At 35.7% G+C, this 25,684-nt stretch overlaps 2 protein-coding genes across 7 annotated transcripts in view; one reads left to right on the top strand and one right to left on the bottom strand.

Annotated features, from left to right (window-relative positions):
* Positions 1–15,936: 15,936 nt before the first annotated feature.
* Positions 15,937–18,278, bottom strand: LOC107889994 (uncharacterized). The gene is made up of 5 exons (XM_016814521.1): positions 18,143–18,278; positions 17,741–17,848; positions 17,389–17,486; positions 16,739–16,851; positions 15,937–16,237 (listed from the first exon to the last, which is right to left on the bottom strand). The coding sequence occupies exons 1-5, from the start codon at positions 18,276–18,278 to the stop codon at positions 15,937–15,939; spliced, it is 756 nt and encodes a 251-aa protein (XP_016670010.1).
* A 1,950-nt stretch (positions 18,279–20,228) lies between these two features.
* The window catches only part of LOC107888875 (myosin-8), a 30,045-nt gene continuing 24,589 nt past the window's right edge, over positions 20,229–25,684 (top strand). For 2 of the 6 annotated variants that reach the window (XR_001681532.2, XM_016813123.1), the window contains exons 1-5: positions 21,669–21,809; positions 23,418–23,561; positions 24,988–25,133; positions 25,208–25,367; positions 25,529–25,587. Coding sequence is in view for 4 of the 6 variants with exons in the window: in XM_016813123.1 (XP_016668612.1) it covers positions 21,669–21,809; positions 23,418–23,561; positions 24,988–25,133; positions 25,208–25,367; positions 25,529–25,587 (650 nt within the window). In the remaining 2 variants the exon portion in view is untranslated. Of the gene's footprint in view, positions 20,834–21,668; positions 21,810–23,417; positions 23,562–24,987; positions 25,134–25,207; positions 25,368–25,528; positions 25,588–25,684 lie in introns of those variants that run through there. The other 4 variants (XM_016813126.2, XM_016813125.2, XM_016813127.2 and 1 more) reach the window with 4 other exon arrangements.

The raw sequence follows: 25,684 nt of genomic DNA, 5'->3' as shown, positions 1-25,684 counted from the left end.
CGTAACTGTAATTAGAAGTATCTGTGTATATTTTCCATAAAACCACGTTCCATCGACCTGCACTAGCGGTTTACAGTGAAAGAAGGCCCTAACACATGGATTAAAAGTCTAGAAAAATTGACGAAAAACTTCTCCTTAGTTCCAATTGTCCATTCGAGCCTCTATAAGGCAATGTTTGCAAGTCCACGATAGTTCATGGGACGTACTCCACCATCGTTGAAATCCAACCTTGAAGTTTATTGTATGACTCATCCCATTCACCGTACAATTGTTGCATGGCCATTTGTTTCACCCACCACGCTTTCTTGTACGACACTCTATACTGGAATTGGGCTTGCATGTCTGCAATCAATGTCAACACAAGAACAATTGGGCTATCTTTCACTAGTGGCATGATTCAGTTGCAGATACTTTTGGCATCAAATTTTCGATGGTCTTGAGACATACGTGCGACAGTACATGTATGACACCCTTCTAGTTTTCGTAGTTGCCACTGTTGAGTCTTTCGTATAAATACAGCCCGAACCCGCTAGCGACACTTATTGTCGGCTCTCCAACATTCCCCAACATATAATGTCAATATAGACTTGGCAACCTTGTAATGAATTGACAACTTCATGTTGTACCTTTTGATGGAAAACACACAGTCCGCCTTGTTCTCAAACCGTTACCCAACGAACAACTCTTCCAATTGCGGATTTGACGCCAATCTATGAACATGTACTATATTGGCGTACTGAGAGAACTCGGATGCATGCGTTGCATCAGGATTTATGTTCAACATGTCACCCCCAGGTTCATTTCATAAAACAATGCCACGACTCGGGTTACTGAATGAAGGGCCGTGAATAACTTCAACCTCTTCCGGGCCTTCATCATCATTATTGTCCGGAACCTCATCAACATCGAGGTCACGAAAATCTTCAACGTCTTGGTCAGAATCTTCACCATTATTGGTCCTTTCTCCGACATTTGTCTCTTGCTTATTATCACCTCTAGATGTATTTGTAAACGGGGACCGAAGGTATGGTTGTTATCCGAACTCCTACCATAATTTAGATTTTCGGGTATCTATGATGTCCCTCTGCATTCTTACTGGTTTGACCATTCAACATTAAGATCAAAGTCAAATCCACGATGTTGACTTATTGGACTAACATTCTCAACAGGCTCTAAGTCCGCTAACTCAGCAAATAGCTCAACCGATTGAGGGTTTTCACTCCCAGTTGACCACCATATTTCCATCATAGTGCCCAAGTCATCATCATCTAACAGTTGCATCTCACAAAATTTCAACGGATTTGTAGAGATTGGAAACTTGTAAAATAATCTAGACGTCGCCCTTCTACAATAGATTGCTATTTTCACACTGATCTTCCTTTTCATTTCTGTCAGCTTCACTTTTTTTTAATCACAATCCTACTCTTTGCTGACCTTGAAATACACAATCAACATCACCTTCTACAATTTCACCATAAAAAAGAACGTACACCAAAAACAAATGTACACCAAAGACATCTTGTTATTCATCTTCAACAGATTTTTTGGACTCTCCTACTAAACACAACAATTTCACCATTCTATATATGTTGGTGGACCCATAAAGAATTGCTCTACCAAAATAAAATATCAAATTTTAATTTTTTATATTAAAAAACACATTTTAAAAAAATTACACTTGTAATAAAGTGTTGGAGCCATTATTATTTTTTAAAAAATTTTAAATATAATTAAAAAACGTTTGAATAAACAAATATTATAAAATATTTAAAATATTATAAAACAAATAATAAAAAATTAAAAAACAAATTTTCAAAAAAAATATTGAATAAACAAATATTATAAAACATTTAAAATATTATAAAACAAATAATAATAAATTAAAAAAACGAATAATACACAAATAAAGAAAAACAAATAAAAAAACAGAAAAAGGCAAAAGGTAGTAGAGGCGTTGGAATCTTGTGGCACCAAATTATTTGGTTCATCCAAAAAAAAAGAAAATTTGTTTAAAGCATCCAATTTTTTCAAAAATCGTAACATTTTCTTAGAATTTATATAGGTGGCATCATTCTACATGGCTCCACCAAAAAATTGATCTTTTTATCCCGATTGCTAATATGGCATGTTAGTGGTGCCAAACACTTTGGTTCCACCAATTTTTACTGTAGATTTTAGGTTATTTATGTATTTTATAAAAAAAATAAGTCATTTACGTAATTAATTAATTTTTTTGGATTAGTTTTATAGAAAAGTCCATAAATTTGGCTTTTATAGCTGAATACATTACAATATTGTTTTCTTTTTGTTTGTTTTTTCTTTCTTTCTCTCTGTTTCTTTATTGTTCTGCTTATGTTTCTCCATTTTTGCAAGTTCTTTATGGTGATGGCAAGGGGGTCGAGTCAACAGCGGTGGGAGCCGTGCCCTTTGCCATTTCGGTGAAATGGTGGCAGAGGAGGCAAACCTCGGGACGTGGGTGACTTCGAGAGGTGTGCCTACTAATGTGGCAAAGGCGACAATTAGAGACTTAAGGGAATTAGGGTTTTCTGTTTTAAATTTAGGATATTAGGCTATTGTGCTTTGGATTTTTTGGGATTTAGGGTTTTAGGTTAGCAAATTGGGTTTTGGGTTTGTATATTTGGATTTTTTTGTAACTAGACTGTTATGTAATGGAATTTTTATTTGTTTTTTATTTTATTTATTTTGTTTTTTTAGTTTTATTTTATTTGGGCCGGACAAATTTGGCCTGTTATAGGCTTTGAAGATTCAATCAGAATGTTTCAAAGAATCAATTTAAAATTTGATTCATACTTATTTAAGCGATAATTAAAAATTTTGTATATTAAATGTATAATTGTAGAAATTATATTTTTATAGAAATATAAGTGTATATGTAAATAATGTAGTAATGTTTGCATATGATATATATTTTATTAATAGGGAATACCTTTTATTGTTCATTATATTACTAAGTTGACATTAAAAGAATAAATTTTTATTTTTTAAATAAAAGAGTTTTTATTCATTTGAACTATATAGTTGAGTTGGATTTGAATTCAATATATTAAGAATAAGTAATATTAATTATTAATAATAGATACTATCATATCAATAATATTAAGAATAAGTAATATTAATAGTTGAGTTGGAAATGGGAGATTCGTATCCAACATATCCTAAGAAATTTCAATGGTGTTGCTGATCATATGACTAAATGTGGTGATACAAGTAGCTCTTTGATACGTTTATTTAGATCTCCACAGACTTCAATCATGAACTTATTGGGAAGAGATCGCAACATGTTTATTTATTATTGATTATAGTTTTATCTAATGTAATTGCTTGATGCTATCATTTTCTAAATAAAAAAATTAACATTTTTTTTTATTTTTGCATAGAATTTTATTAGTTTGAACTACACAATTAAATATATTAATTATCATTTAATTAATGTTACAGTTAAACACTAATTAAAATTAAGATTTACAATTATAAATATCATTCGAACTTAAGTATTTTCAAACAAATAGAATCTAAACAATATCAATAAAAAAATGGATATTATTAATATTGGTAAGTTTGAAGCGTCTCAAAAATAATAGAGTATTAAAATAATAGTTTTCAAAAAAGAAATTTCAAGTCATATTCAAAAGAGTATGACAATGGCACCTAAGAAAGATAAAAAATTATTTTAATCGATTATCACACTTATTTAGTCAATTCTACATATTATACTACGTTTATTTTAAACTTACCCTTATTCATTTTCCCCTATCATTCTATTGTTTAGTGTGAAAGTATACATTCTTATTAATTTTAGTTTTACTTTATGCCATTTTTCTAATTACTATTACTATTATACTTATAATTTATAAAAATATCAAATTTACAGTGATAATAAATTTATATTTACTTATTATAAATTTATAATTGTTTAAGTAATTTCTAACTATAAAGTAATTTTTTATATTAGAAGTCTAATGTTGATTGAAGATGATGACAAGAATTATAAAATTAAGAAGATGATCAAGATAGAAGATGTTGACGAGAATAATAGATTGACGCAAAATATTAAAATAGAAAATTTAAATAGATTTTTAATATCATTAGTGTTTATAAATTTTATTTTATTTTAAATTTTTAGGAAGTTAGAATTTTTTAAATTGTCTATATATACTTCTATTTTAAATATTTTTAGAAACTTGAAGTTTTTAAATTTGTTTTTAATTAATTTCATACTTTTTATAATACAACTAAATGATTTAATAGTTGTTTCAATTATAAAAACAAACTATTATAACATTTTAAAAATTATATTGTAATAATCTCATCTCAATTAAATAAGTTGATTTTGAATAGAATTCATACAATTTAATTTGATTATATTTGATGCAAATTGAAGTTATTTTTTTATTTAATAGCATTGATATTTGGTTCTAAATTAGAAAAAAGAATTTAATATAAAATGTTGAAAGTAATTTTTAATATTAAAACTAAAAAATGAATTTAATGTTTTAACATTGAATTTAAAAATTAATAATCAATTTGATAATATTAATACATTAAAATTGTAATTAATTTCATCTATTATTAATGCACACATCTAAACTGAATCAAACTCTAATTTCAATTCTCAAAATATTTTCTTTTAGAATTTAATCTTTAAGATATTTACATAAAATTTTAATTCAAACTTATATAATTTATCCTCAAGTACAATACTTTCATTATAATTTAAACTATTCAATTTAATTAAAAAATAATATCTTATTATTTTAAATTATTTTTTTATTTAAACCAATATTAATTTTATTATTAGACAACAAAACACATAAAAAAAGATATACACAAATAATACAATATACAAAGAGGCATTATTATAAGCATGGACATATATAACATTTATTTTATAATTGAAAATAATACATTATTATAATAATTACGGAATAAAAATATATTATTAAATAATAAAAATATAAACATGTAATATCGAAAACTTAGTGATAGTGAAAATGTAAAATACTTGTTTATGTAAATGCATCATCTGTTAAGTTGAGTTTTATTTGATAAATATTTTGATATAATAAATATATGTTTTTGAATAAAATTTGATAAATTTCAAGTGACAATTTGTTTCAAAATATTTCTAAGAGAGAAACTTTTAAATTTATCTTTCAAACACTTTGATAAATAATTTTTTTGAGATATTTTTATCAAGTGTAAAACTGCTCTTAAGGATCAATGTATTGATGCCTTTTATATGGTATCGATACCCTGACCCAAATATTGATATCCTTGCCTGGTATTGATACCAATTTGAGCTTTGAAGTTCAAAAAAATTGAGCAAAAATTAAAAGTAACAATACCCTTAACAAAGTGTAACGCCCCAAATTTCTTATTTCTGCTTTTTTGAAAATGTGACAAGTGTGTATTTGTTTTAGTGGTTAAGTGTTCTAGATGTGTGTGTGAGGTCTTGGGTTCAAGGCTTACCCTAGGCAAATTTTGTTATTTTTGGAATAAAGCCCTATCTCTGTTTAGTGGGCTTATGTTTAATTATCTGTGATCTAATATTAGAATAAGTCTGATGGTTTAAGTGGTAAGGGAGTTGGGGGTGCTAGGGGTCTTGTGTTCGAATCCTTGCACAGGTGTTTCAGTGTAGTTGGAATTCTGAGTAAGTAGTTGCATAGTGGGATAGTGGAGAGAAATCTAAGGGATTTAAGATTATCCATCAATCGTATTTTTTTTTGATATTTTTTTCTCTTTCCTTCAGGAAATTTTCTTTGCGTTCCTTCCTATCGTTCTTCTTCCCCATCTCTGTGATCTGTCGTTTTGCTTTCCTTTCGTTTGGTTCCTAGCTCTGTAGTTTAGTCGTACTATTCGATTTATTGATTCTTCTCCTTGGTGTGGTAAGTAGATTCCTACCGTTAGTTTTTATTTGGGATTTTCTTAATTGATGAGAGCAATCGATGGAGATTTAAGTGTGTTGTTTCATGTTTAGGAACAGATTGTGGAGCAGAGGATCACATTTTATTGGTTTAGAATGCGTTGGTAGTGTTCGGCGTTGGTGGTAAGTTAGTTTCGTACCAATTTCCTATTATCAAATTAGATAGTCAACTCACTAAATCATTGTTGGGTACTCTGTTTTAGGCTCTGGAGGCTCGAGAGTGCTTTCACGTTGAATCAATACCAGGTGTGTACCTGAAACGCAGAAAAATGAGGTTCGGTGAAAGCCAAAAAATCCCACTGTCAACTCTACACTGCCGTGTGGTAGACTGTGTTTGATGACACGGCCGTGTGATCAACAAAAACTAGGTCGTGCACAAGATAAGACCGTGTGATGGCTAGAGCGTGGCCATGTGGGCCACATGGGTTAGACCAAATTGGGCGTATGGGCCACATGAGCATGTGGGCCTACATAGGCACGCCACATGGGCGTGTGATATCTGGGCCAGGCCGTGTGATCCATACGGGTAAGGCCAATCTGGGCGTGTGGGCTCACACGGGTATGTAGGCCACACGAGCATGTATGCCTACACGGGCATGTGGGCCCATTATGTTGAAATTTTTCGTAACATCGTACGGGTCGTCCTTACCGATTGTGGACCTGCCGTAGGGTCGGTAAAGGCTTACTAAACCCTAAACCTATGTATTCTGTTAGACTGGTGTACTGTTATGAGCATGCCTATATTTGTTTATCTGTTATCTGTTTGTAAAAGCATGATTAAGCATGATTTATTAGTTAATTCTGTATGCATGTTTGTTACTGTGATTGGGGTGGGATGATATATATATGTTGGAAGAAGTGTTCTGAAAGGCAGATTATGCCTAATATTTGGCAGCACAGTTGCATTATATCTGATATGTGCCGCATCGGCACAACGTGGTGTATAGGGCTAGATGGGTGTTTTAAACCCCACATGATGTGTAGGGATGGTCGGAAATGGTGTGTAGAGGATGGGGGTAGGATTCTATTATCTGATTGCCTGTCTATAACTACATCTGTATCTGAAATAGGCTCTGGCCCGAATCTGTATCTGTATCTGACATGGGCTCAGGCTCGATTGTGAATCTGTGTGATTTGTGATATTATGTATGTATACATGCTTAACTCTGCTGGGTTACACACTGAGTTTATGTAAACTCACCCCTTTTCTATTTGACTGTACAAGTAACCCACAGTCTTAGGCGGTTTAGTGCTGCGGAGTCCCTCGGCGACCACTTGTTCGAGCTGGTTATAGTGTTAACTAATTTTATATGTTCTGGTTTATTCTGGATTATTTTATGTAATTTGGACTTTATTACTGTTTTACTCTAAGTTGGGTTGGACTGTGATTTTATGATTTTATAACTACAAAACGTGACATAACTCGGATTTTACCAAAAGCAAGAGTTTTCTAAAAATGTGAACTATTTTTCGTAAACACGACGATTTTCCTAAGCTTTTGCTAAATTGATATGTTTTAGGGTAAGTCGACTAATAAAATGTATGTTTGAAAGTTAACAAAAGAAATAAAAGGTTTATATGTTTAAGGTTTTTATCAAGTTAGCTCCGTTTTCGAAATCCCTTTTATGTGACATCGCCAGATTCAACCATAATGTCTAGGCCGGGTTTGAGGTGTTACATTTAGTGGTATCAGAGTCAGGTTGCAGAACTCGACTGTGAATTTTAGGTTCCAAAATTTGGTTTTAAAAAAAATTGGTTTTCAAATGATTTTAAACCTTTCGATTAAGTATATGGTGCACCAAGTTTCTGGCGCTGATCCAGTAAGTATTTCTGATTTCTGATAGAAAATTTTAAAAATATTATTGACAGTCTACTTGAAAACACTATAGCTAGTATACTCTGAAACTATAGTGAAACTGATTGAGACTAAAACTTTCGAAAACAACACTAAATTTTTGATACCTTATTCATAAAATATTTGTTAATAAATATCAAAACTGATGCATAAAATTTCTAATGTAGATAAAACTTCTAAGTCACAATGAGTGCACGAGATATTCGTGGTCGGGGTATTCAAGGCTTAGGTAGAGGTCGTAGGGGGCTCGAGCTGAGTTCGCATCTCTGGGCAGCATGCCAAATCTAGACACTAGTGAGACAATAGTGTCACTTGCTACTGAAACAGGGTCTCAAAGTCGTTCGGCTGGGGACGACGCACTGTTCCAAGCGATGTTGAGGATATTGGAGTGGGTCACTGAACCCAATTCTAGATCTGGGGGCCGAGGGTTGGTAACTGAGTGACTTCGGTCTAATAGAGCTGAGTTATTTAGGGGTGTAACAGGAGTCACTCCTAATGTGGTTGAGTACTAGTTGGAGGCCACTGAGATGATTATAGATGATTTGGATTGTACCCCTGAGTAAAAATTGAAGGGTGTAGTCTCCTTACTTGGCAATGAGGCTTACTAGTGGTGGTTGACAGTGAAGGAAAGCACTCAGCCTGATCGACTGACCTGAGACTTCTTTAAGATTACCTTCTAGAGCAAGTATGTGGGAGCAAGCTATGTGGATGCTCGCAGGTGTGAGTTTCTAAATCTCACGCAATGTGATTGATCTGTGGCCGAATATGAGGCCAAATTTCTGAGGTTGAACAACTACGCTCAAGGCATGGTGGCGTCCAAGTATAAGAGATGTGTTAGGTTCGAGGACGGCTTAAGGGATAATCTAAGGGTACTGATAGCTCTACAGAGAGAGTGTGAGTTCGCGGTTCTAGTAGAGAAGGGAAAGATTGCTAAGGATGTTAAGCGCCCAGAGCGTTAAAATAGAGACCGTGGGAGAGGTAAGAACAAGAGGGATTCGAAGCCCTTGAGTTATGTGTAGAGGCCTAAGAAAAAGGCCAGATCTAATGGGCCAGTTAGAGTGGGGGCCCCTATTTCTTCTGTTGTTTCGACTGGGTTACAATCGTGTAGTGATTGTGGTAGAGCCATCCGGGTGAGTGTTGGAGGAGGATTGAGGCTTGTCTGAGATATGGATATTTAAAGCACCGTATTCGAGAGCGTCCATTGAGGGCTGATCAGGTGCAAGCTCTGACATCAGGTCCCGCACAACAATAGAGAGTAATTCAACAGCCACCTAGGAGACGTGGAACGGCTAGGGTAGTAATGGTTTGGACCGAGGGTAGAGAGTACCGGGCCTATGTACTGGTCAGACAGAGGCGAGGCAACCTGCTTTGGTTTATGCTGTACGTCACCGAAATGACAGAGATGCTTTTGACGTCATCATCAGTACGTTTCTTATTTTTGATGTACCTTACTTTGTTTTGATAGACATAGGTCTACTCACTCATACATAGCTAATAATGTATCTGAGACTTTGGGGATTTCTGTGGAGAGCACTACGAGTGAGGTCACTGTACTGAGTCCCTTGGGACAATCTATTCAGCTTAGTAAACTCTATAAGGATGTACCTTTCGTGGTGCAAGGAACTATATTTCTGGCGGATTTGATGAAGCTTCCTTTGAGGAGTTCGATATAATTCTGGAAATGGACTGGTTGGTCAAGCACCGGGTTAGTCTGGATTGTACCATTAAGAGGGTCATTTTGAGAACTGAGGTAGATGATGAGGTGGTTGTGATCAAAGAGTGTCGAGATTATTTGTCTAATGTGATTTCTGCGCTTGTGGCTGAGAAATTGTTTCGGAAAGGGTGTGAGGCATACTTGGCCTATGTCAGTGTCTTTACTTTTGGAGACTCTTTGATTGGGGATATCAAAATTGTGAGGGATTTTTCGAATGTTTTTCCTGAGGAGTTACCAGGATTGCTTCCGAACTAAGAGGTTGAATTTGGGATCGAGCTTCTTCTGGGTACAATTACGGTGTCTATCACTCCTATCAAATGGCACTGAAAAAGCTTACAGAGCTTAAGGCTCAATTGCAAGAGTTATTGGACCGTGGTTTCATTTGTCCTAGTGTGTCTCTGTGTGAAGCACAAATTCTATTTGTTAAGAAGAAGGATGTGACCATGAGGATGTGTATTGATTACTGATAGCTGAATAAGCTAATCATGAAGAACAAGTATCCACTTTCGAGGATTAACGACTTGTTTGATTAGTTCAGAAGGGCATCCATGTTTTCGAAGATCGATCTGTATTCTGGGTATCATCAGTTGAGGGTTAAGGAGGCTGATGTACATAAGATTGCATTTAGGACTCATTATGGACATTACGAGTTCCTAGTTATGCTTTTTGGGTTGACGTATGCACCGGTTGCATTTATGGATCTGATAAACCGAGTATTTTAGTTCTACCGGGATCAATTCATCGTGGTCTTCATTGATGACATTCTAGTATACTCTAAAATTGAGGATGAGCATGATGAGCATCTTAGAGTAGTGCTTCAGATTCTGCATGAGAAACAGCTTTACGCTAAACTCAACAAGTATGAGTTCTGGCTACGTAAAGTAACTTTTTTGGGGTATGTGGTTTCTGCTGAGGGGATTCGAGTTGATCCTCGAAAGATTGAGGCTGTGCTGGATTAGAAACAGCCTAAAAATGTATTTGAAATTCATAACTTTCTGGGTTTGGTGGGATTCTATCGGTGTTTTGTTGAGGGGAACTTTTCGACGCATGATCTTGAGTTGGCTGTAGTTGTCTTTGCATTGAAAATCCAGAGGCATTATCTATATAGTGAGAGGTACCTCATCTACATTGATCACTAAAGCCTCAAGTATCTCATTACTTAGAAGGAGTTGAATCTTAGACAGTGTCGATAGATTGAGCTGCTTAAGGACTATGATTGCACGATAGAGTATCATCCGGGTAAAGCCAATGTGTTGGCCAATGTTCTAAGTCATAGGGCAATGTCTAATTTGAGGGTGATGTTTGCACGCCTTAGTTTGTTTGATGTTGAGAGTCTATTAGCTGAGTTACAAGTTAAGCCGACTTGGATTGAATAGATTCAGGATAAGCAGTTATGGGTTGAGTCTCTGAGATTGAGGTTTCGACAGATTGAGAGTGGTACTACTACTGATTTTGGGTTAAACAATGATGGTGTGTTGTGTTTCTAAGGACAGATTTGTATGTCGAATGATTCTGATCTGAGGCAGTCTATTCTGAGGGAGGCACACAATAGTCCTTATGTTATGCATCCAGGTGGTAATAAGATGTATAGCGACCTTCATGAGTTATACTGTGGCCAGGATTGAAGTGTGATGTTACTAATTTCATTGCTCGCTGTTTGACTTGACAGCAGGTTAAGGCTGAGCATTAGTTGCCTTTGGGTTTGTTATAGCCAGTTAAGATTTCTTTGTGGAAATGGGAGCGAGTAACAATGGATTTCGTTAGTGGGTTGCCCTTGACACCCACTAAAAAGAATTCTGTTTGTGTCATTGTGTATCGATTGACCAAGTCTGCTCACTTCATTTCGATTCGAACTGATTATTCTCTTCAGAAGTTGGTGAAGTTGTATATCTCCAAAATAGTTAGGCTGCATGGGGTTCCAATACCGATTATTTCTGATAAGGATCCTCGCTTCACGTCTCAGTTCTGGAAAAAATTACACGAGACTTTGGGTTCAAGGTTGGACTTCAGTATTGCGTTTCATCCTCAGACCGATGGTTAATCCGAGAGGGTGATTCAATTACTAGAGGATATGCTTCAGAGTTGCGTCATTGATTTTAAAGATAGTTGGAAGGACTATCTACCGTTAGCTAAGTTCGCCTACAACAACGATTTCAAGCTAGTATTCAGATGGCACCTTACGAGGCTCTGTATGGTCGTAAGTGCCGTACACCATTATATTGGACTGATTTGGGCGAACGTCAAGTTTTGGGTTCTGATTGGTTTTTGAGACTGAGGATAAGGTTCAACTAATTCGGGATTGTTTGAAAGCAGCTTCTGATAGAAAAAAGTCTTATGCGGATCTGAAGAGACGTGAGATTGAGTACAATATGGGGGACTTTGTGTTTCTGAAGGTCTCTCCGTAGAAGAAGGCTCTGAGGTTCAGTCGTAAGGGCAAGTTGAGCTCTAGATTTATTGAGCCGTACCGAATTTTGAAACGTGTGGGACCAGTTGCCTATCAGTTGGAGTTACCCCCTTAGTTGGATCGTATTCATTATGTGATTCACATCTTGATGTTGAGATGGTACCGATCTGATCCATCTCATATAGTCGCCGTTGAAGATATCGAGGTTAGGCCGGATTTGACCTTGGAGGAAGAGCCGGTTCAGATTCTGGAGCGAGACGTTAAGGTTCTGAGGAGGAAGTCCATTTCTTTAGTAAAAGTTATGTGGTGGAATCATAACAATGAGGAGGCCACCTCGAAACCTGAGGATTCGATGCGTTAGTAATATCCTCATCTGTTCTGATCAGGTAAATTTCGAAGTCGAAATTTCTTTTAGGGGGTAGAGTTGTAACACCCTAAATTTCTTATTTATGCTTTTGTGAAATGTGACAAGTGTGTATTTGTTTCAGTGGTTAAGTGTTATGGGTGTGTAGGTGAGGTCTTGGGTTCAAGGCTCACCCTAGGCAAATTTTGTTATTTTTAGAATAAAGCCCTATCTCTGTTCAGTGGGCTTACGTTTAATTATCTGTAATCCCATATCAGAACGAGCCTGCTGGTACAAGTGGTAAGGGAGTTGGGGGTGTTAGGGTTCTTGTGTTCGAATCCCTGTGTAGGCATAAGAATTTATTTTTACTCAGTTCTGTACAAGTGTTTCAGTGTAGATGGAAATCTGAGTAAGTAGTTGCATAGTGAGATAGTGGAAAGAAATTTAAGGGACTTCAAATATCTATCAATCGTATTTTATTTTATTTTGTTTTGAAATTTTGTTTTCTTTTCTTCAAGAAATCTAACATTAATTTTCTTTGTGTTCCTTCTTGTCGCTCATCTTCCCCATCTCTGCGATCTATCGTTTTGCTTTCCATTCGTTTGGTTCCTAACTCTGTAGTTCGATCGTACTATTCAAATTGTGGATTCGTCTCTTTGGTGTGGTAAGTAAATTCCTGTCATCAATTTTGATTTGGGATTTTCTTAATTGGTGAGAGTAATCAGTGGAGATTTAAGGGTGTTGTTTCGTGTTTAGGAGCAGATTGTGGAGCAGAGGATCACATTTTATCGGTTTAGAACGCGTTGGCAATGTTTGCCATTGGTGGTAAGTTAGTTTCGTACCAATTTCTTGTTACCGAATTCGATAATCAACTCGCTAAATAATTGTTGGGTACTCTATTTTAGGCTGTGAGAGGCTCTGGAGTGCTTTCGCGTCGAATCAATACATGTGTGTGCCCGAAATGTAAAAAAATGAGGTTCATTAAAAGTAAAAAAATCCCACTGTCGACGCCACACGACCGTGTGGTAGGCCGTGTGTAACACCTTAAATCCAGCCTAGATGTTATGGTCGAATCTGACGATGTCAGATGGAATGGAATTTGAAATCGAATTCATCAAGTTAAAACTGTTTCTGTTTGTTAGCTTTTATTTATCTTTAGTCAATTTCAAAATTATTTTCTTGTTAATTTAATTCGTTTAAAAACATATTCTGTAGCAGAAGCTTTTAAAACATTAATATTTTAAGAAAATCGTTCGCGTTTTAGGTAAAACATTGTATTTAATAAAACTGAGTTTTCGTTTCAGTCCTAAAGTTCATGAAAACAGTTAAAATCCAAAACAAAAGTAAACAGTCCTAAAGTCCCAAATTACATTAAAATACTCCAGAAAACAAATAGGAAATAAATACCATAACTGAAATTAAAATAGTTCAATAATCAAGTGGTCATCGTTGAGCCCTCCACCGCACTGATCCGTCTAAGTCTGGGGATTATCTGTACAGATAAACAGGAAGGGTGAGTTTATATAAACTCAATGTGTAATCCCCACAGAAGAAATACATACAGCCAAACAACAGATATCAGTTAAATGCAGTCTGGGCCTAAGCATATTACAGATTCAGATGCAGTTTAGGCCTTAGCCCATTCAGATACAGTTTCAGATATAAATTAAGGCCTTAGCCCATCCCAACAGTAATAGAAATCAGTATCCTACCCACCAGCCTCTACATTCCATCTCCGACCATCTCTACACACCATTTGAAGTTTAAAACACCCACCAAGCCCTACATTCCAAGTCGTACCGAATGCAGCACTTATCAGTAATATTGTAGCTGAGCTGCCAGATAATAGGCATAAAAGCCTTTTAGTACACTTCCTCCAATAATCAATCATCCCACCCCAATGCAGATGCAGCTAAACATACTCAATGTAGATATACAGAAATACATGCTTACATGCTATTATTCAGTTATCAGTCATACATACAGATCAGTAAATATGCATAAATTTAACATGCTCAATACATATATTGTTTATTCAGAATATACAATTTAGGGTCTAAATATCGTTTACCGACCCTACAGTAGGTTCACAGTCAACTTGGGTGACTCGTGCAATCTTAGGAAACATTTTAGCTAAATGGGCCTACACCCCTATGTGGTTGCCCATGTGGGCCCACACAAGGCTCGTGTGGATCACATGACCTGGCCCAAATTTTCACACGCCCGTGTGGACTACCCCTGTGGGCTCACACGCCTATTTTGGTTCAGTCGTGTGGCCCACACGGATACACTTCAGCCACCACACGGCTGTGTGCTGCGCACAATCATGTCTTTGTCGACCACACAGCTGTGTTGTCACACACGGCCTACCAGACGCCCTATGGCGTCGACAGTGGGGTTTTTTTTACTTTCGTTGAATCTCGCTTTTCTGCGTTTCGGGTACACACCTGGCTCGTTTTCACCGATATTACAATCTCAAGATCTCTAGAACTATAATCGACATTATTAAAGTCCAAATTTAGTAACACAAATGAAAACTAACCTGGGAATATTTCATAACGAAACATTAAAACATCAAATAGTGAACTTGGTCATTTACCGACAACGAACCAAAATCCCAAACGTTCAAATCTCTACAGAAGCACTAATTACTGCTTGATCTTCACCTAATCAAAAGAACAAAAAACAATCAGCCCTCTTTCAGAAAACCAACTATGGAACGATAAGATAGAGACAAAATGGCACTTACTGAACAAACGAATTCAATCGTTGAACAAAAAGGAGGCAACATGGAAATTGAAATAGTAGAGGAAGGAAGCAGTAGAGAAGAAAATGGAATTTTGAATAACGTCAGAATTTTGGGAAAGGGAAGCCGAAATTTCAAAAAAAAAGAATAAAACAAAAACAAAAATAAAAACTGATAACTTCCCAAACCAGTTAATTTTAGAATTTTTGTTTGACCGAAACTCTCTCAGTCAAACGAACAAAAATAATCTCCCACGCTCATGCAGGGATTTGAACACATGGCTTTCAGCAAACTAACACTTAACTTAACCATCAAACCAGCAGGTCCATTCTAATATGATTTTACAAATAATTTAATATAAGCCCGTTGAAAAAGTATAAGGCTTAAGTTAGAAAAATATCAAAATTTTCCAAATGCAAGGCTTGAACTTGAGAGCTCACACACACACCCAGAACACTTAACCATTGAAGTAGATACAGATTTGTGTCTAATATTCACAAAAATAGAAATATCAAATTTGGGGCGTTACAACTCTACCCCCTAAAAGAAATTTCAACCTCGAAATTTACCTGATTAGAACAAATGAGGATACTGCTGATGCATCGAGTCTTTAGGTTCTCATGTGGCCTCCTCAGTGCTATGGTTCTGCCACAGTACCTTTACTAATGGGATAGAATTCTTTCGAAGAACCTTTACATCACGATCCAAAATCTGAACTGGCTCATTCTCGAAGGTCAAATCTGGCCTAACCTCAATCTTTTTAATAGGGAAACGCTTCAACATCGAGACGTGGAATATGTCATGAATACGGTCTAGCTCTGAAGGTAACTCTAACTGATAAGCGACCGGTCCCACTCACTTCAGAATTTAGTAATGCCCAATAAACCTAGGGCTCAACTTGCCCCTGCGACCGAACCTCAGAACCTTCTTTCATGGCGAGTCCTTAAGAAACACAAAGTCCCTCATAAGATACTCAATTTCACGTTTCTTTAGATCAACATAAGACTTCTGTCTATCAGAAGCAACCTTTAAACGATCTCGAATCAGTCGAACCTTATCTTCAGTCTCCAAAACCAACTCAGGACCCAAAACTCGACGTTCACCCAACTCAGACCAACACAAAGGAGCACGACACTTACGAGCATACAGAACCTTGTAAGGTGTCATCTGAATACTCGACTGGAAACTGTTGTTGTAGGCGAACTCGGCTAACGATAGATAATCCTCCAAACTGCCTCAAAAATCGATAACACAACTCCTCAACATATCCTCCAATATCTGAATCACCCTCTCGGATTGACCATCAGTCTGAGGATGAAACATAGTACTGAAGTCCAATCTCGAACCCAAAGCCTCATACAACTTTTTCCAGAACCAAGACGTGAAGCGAGGATCCTTATTAGAAATGATTGAGACCGGTACTCCATGCAGTCTCACTATCTCAAAAATGTAGAGCTTCGCCAACTTCTGCAATGAATAGTCAGTCCTAACCGGAATGAAGTGCGCAGACTTAGTCCATCGATCCATGATAACCCAAACAGAATCCTTCTTTGTGGGTGTTAAAGGCAACCCACTAACGAAGCCCATCGTTACTCGCTCCTACTTTCATAGTGGAATCTTAACCGGCTGTAGCAATCCCGAAGGTAACTAATGCTCAGCCTTAACCTGCTGGCAAGTCAGACATCGTGCGACAAAATCAGTAACCCCCCGTTTCAACCCCGGCCACTAGTACAATTCTCGAAGATCTCGGTACATGTTATTCCCACTAGGATGCATAGCACAAGGGCTACTATGCGCCTCTCTCAGAATAGACTGCCTCAGATCAGTATCATTCGATATAAAAATCTGACCACGAAAATAAAGTACCCCATCATTATTCAGCCCAAAGTCTGTAGTGCTGCCACTCTCAATGTAACGGAACCGAAGATACAACGATTCATCCTCTAACTATCTATCCCGAATCTGTCCTATCCAAGTCGGTTTAACCTACAGCTCAACCAACAAACTTTTGTCGTCGAACAAACTAAGTCGAGTGAACATTACTCTCAGATCAGTTATCACCCTACGACTCAACGCATCGACCACCATATTGGCCTTGCTAGGATAGTACTTAATAGTACAGTCATAGTCCTTAAGCAGCTCAATCCATCTACGCTGCCTAAGATTCAACTCCTTCTGCGTCAGGATGTACTTGAGGCTTTTGTGATCAGTGTAGATAATACACCTTTCACCGTACAGATAGTGCCTCTAGATTTTCAAAGCAAAGATTACGACGGCCAATTCTGAATCACGAGTCAGATAGTTTGCCTCATGCGTCTTGAGCTGACGAGACGTATATGCCACAAGCTTACCATCCTGCATCAAAACACAACCCAAACTCACATGCGACACGTTACTGTAAACCACAAATTCCTTTCCAGGTTCAAGCTGTATCAAAACAGGAGCCTCAGTTAGAACAGTCTTGAGCTTCTCGAAGCTTTCTGCTACACATCAGTCCAGACAAATGGATCACCCTTACGTAGTAGCTTAGTTAAGGGCGCTACAATCAATGAGAACCCTTCCACAAACCGCCGATAATAACTCGTCAAACCCAGAAAACTGCAGATTTTCGACACATTCTTAGGTTGTTTCCAATCCAATACAACCTCGATCTTTCGAGGATAAACTCGAATCCCCCCAGCAGAAACTACGTACCCTAGGAAAGTGACTTCACGAAGCTAGAACTCACACTTACTGAATTTAGCGTAGAGCTGCTTCTCACGCAAAATCTGAAGTACAACTCTAATATGCTCATCATGCTTATCTTCAGTCTTAGAGTATACCAAGATGTCGTTGATGAAAACTACGACAAATTGATCCAGATAGGGCTGAAACACTTGGTTCATCAGATCCATAAATACGACCAGTGTATTTGCCAATCCAAAAGGCAAAACTAGGAATTCGTAATGCCCATACCGAGTTCTAAATGCAGTCTTATGCACATCCATTTCCTTAACCCTCAACTGGTGATACCCTGAATGGAGATCGATCTTAGAAAATACTGAAGCCCCTCGAAACTGATCAAATAAGTCGTCGATCCTCGAAAGTGGATACTTGTTCTTAATGGTCAGCTTGTTCAACTGCCACCAATCTATACATATCCTCATGGTCTCATCCTTCTTCTTAACAAACAGAACCTGTGCTCCCCATAGAGACACACTGGGACGAATGAAACCACGGTCCAAAAGTTCCTGCAGTTGAACCTTAAGCTCTATAAGCTCTTTCGGTGCCATATGGTAGGGGGCGATAGACACCGGAGCTATACCAGGAAGAAGCTCAATCCCAAATTCCACTTACCGATTCAGAGGTAAACCCAGCAGCTCCTCAGGAAAGACGTCCGAAAAATCCCTTACAGTTCTGATATCTTTTATAGTAGAGTCCTCAAAAACAAAAAACGCTAATATAGGCCAAGAACTCTTCACATCTTTTACAAACCAACTTCTCAGCAACTAGTGCAGAGATCACATTAGCCAAATAATTTCGACGTTCTCCAATCATATCTACCTCATTATCCCCCTTAGTTTTCAAGACGATCCTCTTAGTTGCACAGTCCAGACTGACACGGTGCTTGACCAACCAGTCCATACCTAGAACCAGGTCGAACTCCCCAAACGGAAGCTCTATCAAGTTAGCTAGAAATTAAGGGTTTATATGTCTAAGGTTTTTATCGAGTTAGCTCCATTTTCGAATTCCCTTTCATGTGACATCGCTAGATTCGGCCATAACATTTAGGCCGGGTTTGAGGTGTTACACAAAGTATTGATACCATTTTACGATTTGATATTTTAAAACTTAAAGAAAAATTGCCCGAGTATTGATACTCTCCCTAAGGTACCGATATCTCATAGCAAGTATTGATACATTTCTTGTTGTATCGATACTTTAGGCTTAACAGTCACTGAATTTAGGCATTAAATGCCTAAAGTATCGATACCTCTTCAAATGTATCGATACCTTTTGTTGCAGGAGTCATTAATGCTCTGAGTTTTACACCTCTAACAGCTAAATTCATTTTCCCAACAACCCCAACTGTTGGAAATCAATAAGAGGCTATAAATACCAAATTCCAAAGCTTCTACAACAACAAGAGAGATTACAAGAGATTAAAAAGCTATCAAGAAACATTAAGAAATCTATTACCAACTTTTTGTGGTTAAAATTTTCATCTCTTGTAAACACTTATGAACATTCATTATATTTTCATCTCTCTTTTTGTGTGCTTCGTTTGCAAACATTCTAATCTTATGAGGATTATTTCTTTATTTGCTTATTTATTTGCTGTTTGGGAGGGTTTATGTCTTAAGATTTGTGTAGAAATCTTAAGGGAGTTGTATGGTTAAACTTTGTCATCAAAGGTTCATCAAATTAGTGAATTTGAGAAAATCCTTGGTGGTATAAAGCTAAGGTAATTGAGTAGGCAATTGGAACTGAACGAGTTTAAAATCATTGTGTTCATTGTCTCATTTTCTTATCCTTCCTTCCACAAAATTTTTAAAAGCCCAATTCATCCCTTTTGGCTATTTCGGTTGATCAATTAAGCTAACATCATCGATTACACAAGTTATTTTGATAGATAGCAATTTTTTTTTCTTAAATTATTGAGATTTTTTTAGTACATGAGATTTATATATGTAATTGTAATTAGATTTTATCATATTCATTATGTGGGTGAATGGAAATGTTTTACATTAAAAATATTTCAACAAATGATTATTGATGAGGTGGGTAAATAATTTTTATATCTTGTTGGTGTTGTGTTCGATTTTCAAATAATATTTTTCAGTTATTTTTTTTGAGAGCTATATAAAATTATGAAAAGATAAAAATAAACTTGTAATAATATTAATTACCTTTTAAAGTAAGAATATTTTAATAATTTCACAATTTAGTTGGCATCAATTTGACTTGTGATATCAATTTAGTCAATTGTTTTATATATAGTATAATATAAATGAAGTAAAAATATTTTAGTAGTTTTATAATTGTCAGTGTTGAGTTAATTCGTGACACTAATTTAATCAACCATTTTATATATAGAATAAATAATAAATTTTTAATCAAAGTAATTGTAATAATATTGCTATAATAATATCTAAAAATATTATGAACTTGTACATTTTCAATAGTCCGGAAACTTTTTCCACTCCCTGTAAAACATATATCCTTCAGAATCCAGTCGGGGGCGTTTTGTTAATTCACAAATCCAGTAAAATCAAGGCACTCTCAGTAAATATCCTCCAATTTCAAGGGTAAATAAGGAATTTTGTATTGTTAATTTTGAGTTCACGCTTTTACGTCGTTCTGGAAAACTAAAAAACGGAGGGAGAAGAACGAAGAAAAGTTACAGAGACGAGGGAGTGTTTGTCTATATTTTTGATGTTTGCACTCTCATGAATTGACATATAGGTGTTTAAAGGTCTGCAATTGTTTTATTATACAAATATATTACCTAATAAAAGACAATATATCATATTATTCGATAATCAATGTGACCTCTTCTTCACCCCTTTCACTTTCCTATGAAAACGAAATGGAAAGGAACGGCATTGCCGATAATGATTGTCTACAATTGTAGAGAGGCAAGGAAGAGATGCATTTGGTCCAATTAGGGAAAAGATAGAGGGAGGAAGCGAGGAGTGTGGAAGTTGTGTTTCTTGGTTGAACATAGAGGCAGGGATTTGGAGGGAATTTTTTTGTTTTTTTATGACGATTCGTTTCGCATTTTTGCGTTGAAGGATATCAAGGGTTTATTGGCTCTGCCTTGGATCTGAATCTAATCAAAAAAATGGTTTGCATTTTGTTTCCTCTATGATTTTATTTATTTTCACTCTTTTCCTCTTTTTGCCTATGTACCGTTAATTGTTTCTGTTGATTTTGGATTCTATTTCGTGAATGAAGAGGTAGCTCATTTAACTCCAATGAAGTAATCAAATTGAAAACTGTTTCTACTTTTTTTCCTGGATGCTGTTTGTTTCTTCTATTTCGTTGTTGGGTTGATTCAGAAATGTGTACTGTTTAAATGTGAATTATTGGGTTTTGAGCTCTCTTTTTTTTTAAAGTTCATTATGATTATACCCTTTTTTTTATGAGAGAAAATTAGTTTTCTTTAACTAATTTCAGTTTCTAGAGCCTCATTTCTCTTTTTCTTGGTAGTCAGGATTCTTGATAGATAGTAATCTGGAAATTCTTATTTGAAATCAATTGAAAAATAGCACTATTGGAATTTTCTTAACGCAATTCAGTCAATAATTTTCCCACAGCAGTGTGAGCATAAAATACTAGCCTCGTGTGAAGCAGCTAGCTTAGTAGAACTTACGGCAGCTTAGGGTGTTGACAGCCTTAGCCCTGTCTTTTAAGAGTTCGTTTTATTGACTTGAATATGTGATTTCGAAGTAAAAAATTAATAATGTTTTACTTGTTAATTGAAGGATGTTACAAAATTATTTTAGATAATTATAGGGTGAGAGAGATGCAGAAAAACCAAAGAACAGAGGCATTGGATGGTGGTCAGAAGATGCACTGTATAACCCTTTTGCTAGCCCTATATATCTAATTGCACAATGCAACTTAATTTTATGTTAATGAGTCTCTATTCCTTCACCTAGATATGCTGATGATTCGCCATGGTGTCACAGGTTGCTCCATCCAATATTATTGCTGGATCTATTGTTTGGGTGGAGGACCCTGAGGTAGCTTGGATAGATGGTGAAGTTAAAGAAATTAAAGGGGAAAAGATTACAGTAAAATGTACATCAGGGAAACTGGTGAGTGTTTGTTATACTCTTTTTATTTTTTATGTTATGGAAGGACCAAAATATAATATTTTGATTACCTTTTATTGCTAAATATGTTAAACTTCCTTCCAACAATAGTCTAGATACAAACCAATGATTTGCTTATTTCATGAAGGATTTTTTGCTTTGTTTCTTGCGGTTATGAAACTTGTTTATGTTTATTAAATGGGAATCGAAGACTTGGCATACAGAAAATCACTATCATCCTAGTTTAATGAACTTGGACGTTCTAAATTATATTACTGAATTTCCTTCACGAGATGATATGATTTTCATTATGTTTTGTGAATATCTAGAGATTAGGCTAAACAATATATCATTCCATAAAAAAATACAAATGTGGCAAACGTGGAAGACTATAGAAGATGTTATTGGTCTTCTAGTACTTGGTTACCAATGGTTTACCATATGTTACAAGATAAGTTGGTGGAATTTAGTTTAAGCTGGGATTTCTTTTGACCTTGTTGATAGGATACTTTTAGGTAAAATAAGATATAAGCACATGTAGAGACCTAGAAATGAAACCTTCTAACTTTTGAGTTTCGTCTAGTTTGCTGCTCAAAATTACTTTGAGACCATTATGCTAGTGTTGACATATAAGTTAAACCCCCCTAATGTTTTACTCATGATTTTTTTTTTTGTATATATATATAGTGCCATCGTATCTAATGTGATGGACTGTGGCAATAGACGGGCTCCTTTGTTAAGTCATATATAGTGTAGGGTGTTAATTTTTTGTAGTTGGAAGTGCAAGGAGGTGTTAGCATTTTGAATCAAATGTGGGTAGTCTTGCTAACCCTTCAAATTAGGGGATATTGCTTATGCTTGGTTTTTGGGTTAGAAAGCAAAATGTAATTTTTATTTTAAAATATGAGCTAATGCTGAGAAATTGGAACTATTTAAATGTGTAAGGCTACATGAGATAATAATTTTTTTGAACAGAAAAAAGGGTGGTAGAACGGATAAATGCATGTTGATCATGTATCATTTGTGCTAAATATGCACTAGGAAGTTCATTTTACAGCTCTTGTTGCATAACTATTCATGTTGGCTGTCCAGATATTCAACTGTTCATTTCCTGCAAAAGAATAAATAAATAAATAAATGAATAAATAAAAGAGGCTTTCCATTCATTCAAAATACTGCAATAAGCAAACTAATCCTAGATATGTTTTATGCTTTAGAGAAGGATCTATTATAGTGATTATTAAGGAATTAAGAATAGGATCTTCACTGGAGCAGTAACTTCAAGAAATATTAGGGCTCATAATATTCAGCTAGCGTATAATATGGTAAAGACAACAAAAGGCTTGAATTGTGGATTTTTCCTCATATTTACTTTTATTCTTACTTTCTTCTAGGAGGTCATGCTTCATTGTTGCTGCTGGTTTAAAACTTCTTGTTAAACTTTTCTTGTGTAAAATCTTTCAATGGTAAAACATATGCCTTCAGATTATGGACATGGTTCACTTTCAGCAATAGGCATCTTTCTTCAAGCTCTAATTTTCCTTCACTATATAGCATGAAATCAGAGTCTGAAAGGCTTTTGGCTTTTTCATTCCCTTTTACCTTGTGTAGGTTGTGAGGAAGACATCTAATGTGTATCCAAAGGACCCTGAATTTCCTCCCTCTGGTGTTGATGATATGACAAAGCTAGCATATTTGCATGAACCTGGAGTTCTGCAGAATTTAAGATGTCGATTTGATATTAATGAAATATATGTAAGTATATAAGACGATTTGCATCCTGTTATCCATTTCATTTTATTGTTAAAATGTTTAGAGGTGGCATGGGTTTCTCAATGTTGAGAGAGAATCTTTTAGAGAAAAAAGAGAGTTTTTATTCTGTCATTTTTGTTAGTTACAATAGGCTCTATATGTACATGGTAAAAATCCTAAAACAAGAAACAACCACAAAGCATGATATCAAGCCCTTATAATGGGCACAAAATACAACAAATACTCCTAAAATATCTCTACCAAGCACCAGTTCACATCCTTGATTTTCACACCCCCTCAAGTTGGGCTATGAATGTTTATCATGTGCTACGTGGATTTCAAGTTCTTGAAAATATTTTGAGGTAATGCCATTTTAACAATGTTTGTAATCTGGTGACATGTAGCTAGGTAGACTAGTAATACAATTGGTGGCCCTAGCATTTTTAATTGTCCTCCACAAGTCCAATATCTGAAATGCACACATAATTGGGAGGAATCAAGCAACACAATTGGTGGCTCTTGTAAACTTGTATGTAGCAATTTACAATCAAGATTGAGCACAAACAGTAATGCACCACAAATTATATCCTTAGTAGTAATAACTGAAGTTGTACCAGCCACCTTAGGGAGAATGATGAGCAATAAGTACCAATGCATTATCACAACATGGACTATATTTATGAAAAATAGTGAAATCTCTTGCCTTATGATTGAAAGTCCTTGAATCCAAAAAACCACAAGCTAGTTTTCCCATGTCTAATACTTATAGTAATTGGATAATTACCATTTTGTGCTATTGAGATTCTCAGGTTGAAATTATCTCTAAGACTGAGTTTCTTCTGTTGTTCACCATGGCTGATTTTAGGATTTTTGTTGGTTTTATCTTTTTAGGAATGATTCCGAACCTGCTCTAATAACAATTTGAGAGTGGATTTTTTAGAGAGAAAAAAGTTTTATTCTCTATCATACGGTTTCGTTAGTTACAATAGCCTCTCTCTATATACTTGCTAAAAATCCAAAAACAGGAAACAATCACAAAGCATGTATTAAGTCCCTAATAAAGGGCGCAAAATGCAGCAATTTCTCTTAAAATATCTTTACCAATCATTAGTAAACAAAACTTACTCCTAAAATATCTCTGCCAAGTATCAGTTAACATCCTTGATTTATAGACTTGATTATTTGCTCCATAGCATGTTTGTCAGATTGCATTCCTTTTCTATCTTGTTCAATTTAGTATGAATTTATGGAACTATTTACTCAGATTAGTTATTTCACATCTTGTTTCACACATTGCAGACCTTTTGAGCATGGTTTATGATGTCCAAGTGTCAACATGTGGCTTTAATTTGTTGCACGGTTGTTCCATTTTTATTCTGGAGATAATGCATTGTTTTCTGAAGCTAAATGTGTTGATGTGTTATTCCAGACCTACACAGGAGGTATATTGATTGCTATAAATCCTTTTCAAAGATTGCCACATTTATATGAAAATCGCGTGATGGAAAAATACAAAGGGGCAAATGTGGGTGAACTTAGCCCACATCCATTTGCTATTGCAGATTCTGCCTATAGGTAACCTGTTTTTGTGTTCTCTTTTCTTTTGCATTGTTTATGTGCATTATTAGTGTAATAAATGTCGCAAACAGACAGATGATTAAGGAGCAAATAAGCCAAGCAATTTTGGTAAGTGGGGAAAGTGGAGCTGGTAAAACAGAGAGTACAAAGATGCTTATGCAGTATCTAGCTTTTATGGGAGGGAGAAATAACAACACAGGGGAACGATCTGTGGAGCAAAAGGTCTTGGAGGTATCTCAAACTCCATAACTTATTCAGTTTTGCAATATGTGAAATTGATCAATTTGATGTTGCATTCTTGGATGTGAGGTTCCCCCTTCCCCTTCTTGGAAACTAAGATTTCTTGAATAAAAGTATTCTTTTTCATATCTTTTTTGTTCTTACCTTTGTAGTCGAATCCTGTTCTAGAAGCATTCGGGAATGCAAAGACTGTCAGAAACAATAATTCAAGGTTGGAAATCTTTTCTCATTATTCATTCCTCGTGTTTGTGGAAGTCTCTTGATTTATTTGATGAAAGACTACCACTGATTGAATATAATGTAATTTT

This window comes from Gossypium hirsutum, chromosome A09, assembly GCF_007990345.1.
Source record: "Gossypium hirsutum isolate 1008001.06 chromosome A09, Gossypium_hirsutum_v2.1, whole genome shotgun sequence".
Taxonomy (NCBI): domain Eukaryota; kingdom Viridiplantae; phylum Streptophyta; class Magnoliopsida; order Malvales; family Malvaceae; genus Gossypium; species Gossypium hirsutum.
The sequence above is the reverse complement of the archived record's forward strand: the minus strand, read 5'-3'. Positions and strand labels throughout refer to the sequence as shown.